Raw genomic sequence first — 6071 nt, 5'->3', positions numbered from 1 at the left:
ACCTAATCATAAGCAATACAGAAGGTAAGAAATAATTCTGCATAATGTTCACTCCTGTGATATTCTCATGAACCCCCCAAATGCTACTAGTAATTGTGGAAGTATATTCTTTTGTAATTAATCCATGCTTCTATTAGAGAAATAAAAGATGACTCTGAGAATGTTACCATAGTATCTAATATTAAAATGTATTTATTCTCAAATTACTTTCAATTATTTAAACTTTTGATTATTTATATTCTTCTATAGTTGTGTTTAATATGTTATTTTCACTTTTTTCTCCTTTGCAATAACTCTTCTTCAATATCCCTTATCAGTCTATTTTTAACTAGTACTCCACTTCTATTTTGGATACTGTTAGTTGTGCCAATATTTAAATAATATATCTTCCAGCAGTTCTATGGTTATTAGACAGTTCAGGTATTTTTTATAAACAGTTTTTATACCCTTAATGCATTAACAAATGATTGGAAAGATAATAAAAATTTCTTAAGTTGTCATTCTATATTTATCCCACTAGTATAAAAAATCTCTGGATATCACTTGCTTAATTCTTAGAATATTGTCTTAAAATTACATGCATACATAAAGCTTTTAAAACAGAAGCAATAGAAACTCAATGCATACACATACATATGTGTGTTACACATTAGTTTATATATACATGAATATTACTTACATACGTACCCAAATATGGATATCTTTATTGAAATATAAAATGAGGTAAGAAGATAAGAACCATTTAGTAAATATTTAGTACATATAAATCAGAAAGAAAATGTGTTCAAGGTTTCAAACTGTGGAATATCTTTTTCTTTCTCATTACAAGTTTTGATTTTATACATTTTATACATTGAGGTGTTCATGTCACATGTTGGACAGAAAGCTGATGACAAAGCAAGCATTGTTTTATGTCTGTTGGATAAGACAGATGCTTAAAAGATATGATCTTACCAGGTTAAATGTTTGTGTAGGGTTAAAGAATAATAAATAACCTGAGCTCTGCCTCAGGGCACAGCATAACAGAGAAGCAGGGGAGAATATGCTGTTACTTAGAAATATCCATGTTTGTTTCTTCAATACAACATTTTTTTTTTGTTAATTCTGTAAAGCTTACAGGCATAAGGAAACACAAAAATGACTTGCTACCTAGAAGTGGCTCTCACATAAAACAAACTCTTGGTCTCTAAAGACTCAGAAACTCTGCTGAAGATGAGAAAAATCATCTAGGTAGTGCTACCACCATCTAGAAATGGATGTCACATAAGATAGAAATATTTGGACTCTAAAATCTGAGAAATTGATGGAGAAAAATGAGAAATATCATCTGGGAACTGTACCATGGCAGAAGGCAGGGGAGCTGAGCAACTTGTTGATGCCACTATTCTTAGAATATTGTCATATGAGCCACTGAGACTTGTTGATGGCAATAGCACTTCTCAGGAGGAGTATCTCATTTTTTTTGGTGGTTGTTTTCCAAAGCACCAATGGGAGCTTAATACAGCAAAATGAGAAAAGAAAATTTATTGGCTGAAAGTCTCCTACATGAACCATAAAATAAGTAATTTTTATTAATTAATAGTGAATTTAGATAGCACTTATCTGACTTTTAACTTTTCCTTCAGGTTAAGTAAAATATAAATGCATTAGCTAAAAGTGCTATTTCTCAGTCTGAGACTCTACACAAGGGATTGGAAAATGAAGCACTAACTTCTTGGGTTATAGAGTAATGTGCAGAGAATTGTCAGAAAAATAGAAGTGGTAACATACTCCCAAAATACTCAAGCATGGAATGTTGCATGGATACATGTCTAAATGCACATAACATTCAGTCTTGCTTTTTATTGTCAATTTCTTCCATTCCATTGTTATCTCCTGCATAGAAATGTACTCATCACATTTTATGTGCATCAATATTCCTTAGTTTAGTTGTTTACACTTTGTAAGAATTAGAAGTTATATTTTGTATAATCTATTATTTATATCACAATTTCAGAACTGCTTTCCAATATATTTAGTTTAAAAAGTCAGGTCCAGAAAATATTGAGACTATCAAAGAATAATGACCATATGTATTTATTCTGTGATTTAAGGTAATGAGTTTTGCCTAAAAAGACCCATGTCCCAAATGTATAAAACATTAATGACCATGTGGAGGATTTGAAGAACTGTTTAAAATATTTAGAGGAGTTACAGATTATCCAGGGCAGATGGAATCTGGGATTTCCCAGTGGGGTGCTATCCTCAATGTGTCTGATCTTGTTTATCCAGTCTTACCCTTGGCACTGATTTTTTCTTTTTTCTTCCCAAATAATCAAGTACTAGCAATAATCTCATGACTTGGGGACATTCCTTTTTTCTTCCCCCAGAATTGCTTCCTTACTGAATCTGTACAAATTACAATTATTTTCCTAAAGCAAAATAGCCTCTTTCACAAACTTCTCTTTTCAAGAAGTTTATTTAGGGCCACTTTGACATCTTTATTCCTCAGGCTGTAGATCACAGGGTTCAGCATGGGCACAACAGTTGTATAAAACACAGATGATACTTTCCCTTGATTCGTGAAGCTGACTGAGGATGGATGCAGGTACATGAATGCCAGGGAACCAAAGAAAAGAACAACAGCTGATATGTGGGAGCTGCAGGTGTTGAAGGCTTTGGCTCTGCCCTCGGTGGAGCGAATGCGAAGGATGCTGGCTATGATGAAGATGTAAGAGCCAAGGATAGTCAGGGGTGGAACAAGGATATTAAATGCACTTAAGCATAAAACTAGTAACTCATTGATAAAAGTGCTGGAGCAGGAGAGCTCCAGTAGTGGAAAAAGATCACAGAAATATTGGTTTATTGTATGAGCATTACAGAAAAGCACTCTAAGCATGCAGGCCGTGTGAACTGTTGCGCCAATCAAGCCCATGCTGTATACCTCAACCACCATCCAGGAGCATACTTGATTAGACATGGTTACATTGTAAAGCAAGGGGTTACAGATGGCAACATAGCGGTCATATGCCATTACAGCCAACATGTGACACTCTGCAATAACGAAAACAAGGAAGAAGTAGAGCTGAGTCATGCATTCAGCATAGGAGATGGTGTTTTTCTCTGTCACAAAGTTTACTAACATTTTAGGGGTTATCACAGTAGAGTGGCAGAGGTCAATGAAGGAGAGACTGCTGAGGAGATAGTACATGGGTGTGTGCAGGTGAGAGCTGAGCCCAATCAGTGTGATCATGCCCAGGTTCCCCACCACTGTGAACACAGATTCCTAGGAAGAGGAGGAAGAGGGGCAGCTGGAGCTCTGGTTTGTCTGTTAATCCAGCCAGGATGAACTCAGTCACTGTGGAGAGATTCCCTTGTGACATTTTCTTCTGAGAATTCTAAATAGGAAGAGAAAAGAATTTTTGAAATAAGTATTTATTGTGAAGTCACACAATGGAATATGAAATAGAATCCAAATCTTTTCACACAGAGAATCTTCATTTCACATCTTCTCCTTCATTGTTAGCTGTCAATGATGTTGCAATAACAGCAATATGTGACACAGACATAAGTATAAGAAGAAACTTTTTCTATTTGTGCTCTCTGATTTACTATTTGATATTCAGTCCCTGAAGTCCCACAGAACTGTCCTGAAAACTTTGATTGAGTTATCCAAGTAGTTCTCATGCATTATATATAATCTTTTCAAGTGGAAGAAAGTACCTTTTTATGGTAAAATAACAACAGCATGCTAAAAAAAATCAATATTACACATAATGATGAAAGCACTGAAAATCTTTCTTTCTAAGATAATGAACAAGGAAAAATATTCATTCCCTGTGTTTTTATTATATTTAGTGATGACATTAGAGGTCTGGCAATGACAATCAGGAAAGAAAATTATATGAAAATTTAGATCAGAAAAACTATCTCTTCTTATAAATGTCATAATCTCATACATAGAAAATCCTAAAAATATCTTTAAAAAGAACTGTTAGAATGGATTGAAAAGTGAAACAAAGTAGTAGAGTAAAGAATCAACCACATAACCCAGTTGTTTTTCTACACAAAACTCCACTTGCTATAGCATGGAAAAATGAATATGAACAAAACAAACAAATGAAAGAAATGCAAGTTATTCCTCTAAAATTAAAGAAATAACTATAATAACTATTACTGGGGAGGGACTGCCATTAATGGAAAGACATCCATGTTCATAAATCAAAAGGCTCAAACTTTTTATTCAGTGTCATCCTTTCCAAACTCCCAATTCTTCTTGTTTGTTTGTTTTTGTAAGCATTGCCAGACTGATGATATCATCTTTCTCAAAATTCAAGGGTTTCAGAGTAATCAAAACAAATTTGAAAGAATAAAGCTGGGGGTTTCACATTTCCCCATTTGAAGCCATACTACAAAGTTCCACTTCCCTATTTGGAATCTTATTACAAATTTACAGTGATCAAGATGATGTGGTTTTGTCACAAGGATATGCACACAGATCAATTTAAGAGTATCAATCCAAAAGTAAATAGACCTCTGTGAACAACTGAGTTGTTATTTGGATTCCATGTCAATTCAATATGAGAAAAAACTTTTTTTCAGCCAATGTTGCTGAGTCAATTAAAAAAATATATAATTTGGGCTTGGAAATGTAGTGCAGTGGTAACACACTTGCCTAGAAGGATGAAGACCTGGGTTCAATGTTCACTATTGCCAAAATAATAATAATAACAGTAAAAAATAGTTACAATAACAACAATAATAGTAATAATAATTTAGATCTCTTTCTCACATTCAATAAATAAACTACAAAATGCTCCAAGAACTAAAAGAAAAAACTCACTTTATGATAGTAATAATAATAATAAATGACTGACTCATTGAAGTCTAGGATTTGATGATGTTTTCTCAGACAAGATGCTAAAACCAGAGACCACCATAGAAAAAAATAGTTAGAAATCATAAAAAAAGTTAAAAAAAAAGAAAAAGAAAAATGTGTACATTAAAGAACAATATGTACAGTAATTCTGTAAAACACATATATGGAAATTACTTTTTAGTAATAATAGGTTTTTGGAATACTAGTATAGCAGGGAAGTACTCATGGTCAGTTTACATAAAGAACTCTTAAATTTAACAATGAAAAGGACAAACAGCACAGTGGAAATAGATCAGAGGATTTAAATAAACATTCTTCCACTTGAGTCACATAAATGACCAAAAAGCCCCTGAAAATATCCTCCTTATCATTTATTATTAAGGAAAATTAAATTGTAACCACAGTGAAAAAACATTTCACATTTATCAGAAAGACTATAACCCAAAGGACAGGTATATATAAAGGTTGATGAGAATGTGAAGACATTGAAACCCTTATCCATTGCTGGAGGGACTGTACAATGTATAAACTGTTAGGCAAACAGTCAGTTCTTTAAATTATGAAGCATAGTGTTAACTCGTGGCAGCAATCTCATTGCTGGGTGCATACAAGAACTGAAAACACATCCACAAAAACCAAAAAGTGTATGACCAGAGCAATTGTAATTACAAGAGCCAAAGTTTAGAAGCTACCCAAATATCCATCCAGTGAGGAATGGGCAAACAAAATGTAGCATGCCCACATGATAGAACATCATTCTGCAATAAAAAGGAATGAAGGACCAAGATATGTTAAATCATGGAAGACCCGGAAACATGCTAAGTGAAAGAAACCAGAAACTGTACATTGTGTTGTTCCACTTATAGGATGTGTCTGCAACAGAGAAAGCAAGCTTAGTATCTGTCTTGGACTGTGGGGAAGGAGGTATTGGGATGGGACTGTTAATGGTATGGGACTTTATTTTGAGTGGTGATTCAAATATTCTATGTTAGAACAAAAGTGATGGTTATAGACTTCATGGATATGCTAAAAAACACTGAACTCTATATATGAAAACATTAATTATATAATGTCAATTATATTTCAATAAATGTGCTATAAACATTAAAACAATAAGAAAATAATAGTAATAACTTGCTCACCATTCAAAACATCTCATCACATCACATCATACTGATGTGTGGCCATCCTGTAAGCTTTCCTCATCTAGTTT

General features: G+C 33.5%; 1 protein-coding gene across 1 annotated transcript; it reads right to left on the bottom strand.

Annotated features, from left to right (window-relative positions):
* Positions 1-2431: 2431 nt before the first annotated feature.
* On the bottom strand, positions 2432-3362 carry LOC101973778 (olfactory receptor 8G50). The gene is given in 2 exon segments (XM_005339552.3): positions 2432-3260; positions 3262-3362. Coding segments are annotated over 2 exon segments (930 nt in total).
* Between the last annotated feature and the right edge of the window lie 2709 nt (positions 3363-6071).

Source organism: Ictidomys tridecemlineatus, chromosome 4, assembly GCF_052094955.1.
Source record: "Ictidomys tridecemlineatus isolate mIctTri1 chromosome 4, mIctTri1.hap1, whole genome shotgun sequence".
NCBI classification, from domain to species: domain Eukaryota; kingdom Metazoa; phylum Chordata; class Mammalia; order Rodentia; family Sciuridae; genus Ictidomys; species Ictidomys tridecemlineatus.
Note: the sequence above shows the minus strand (reverse complement) of the source record. Positions and strands in the feature narration are given on the sequence as shown.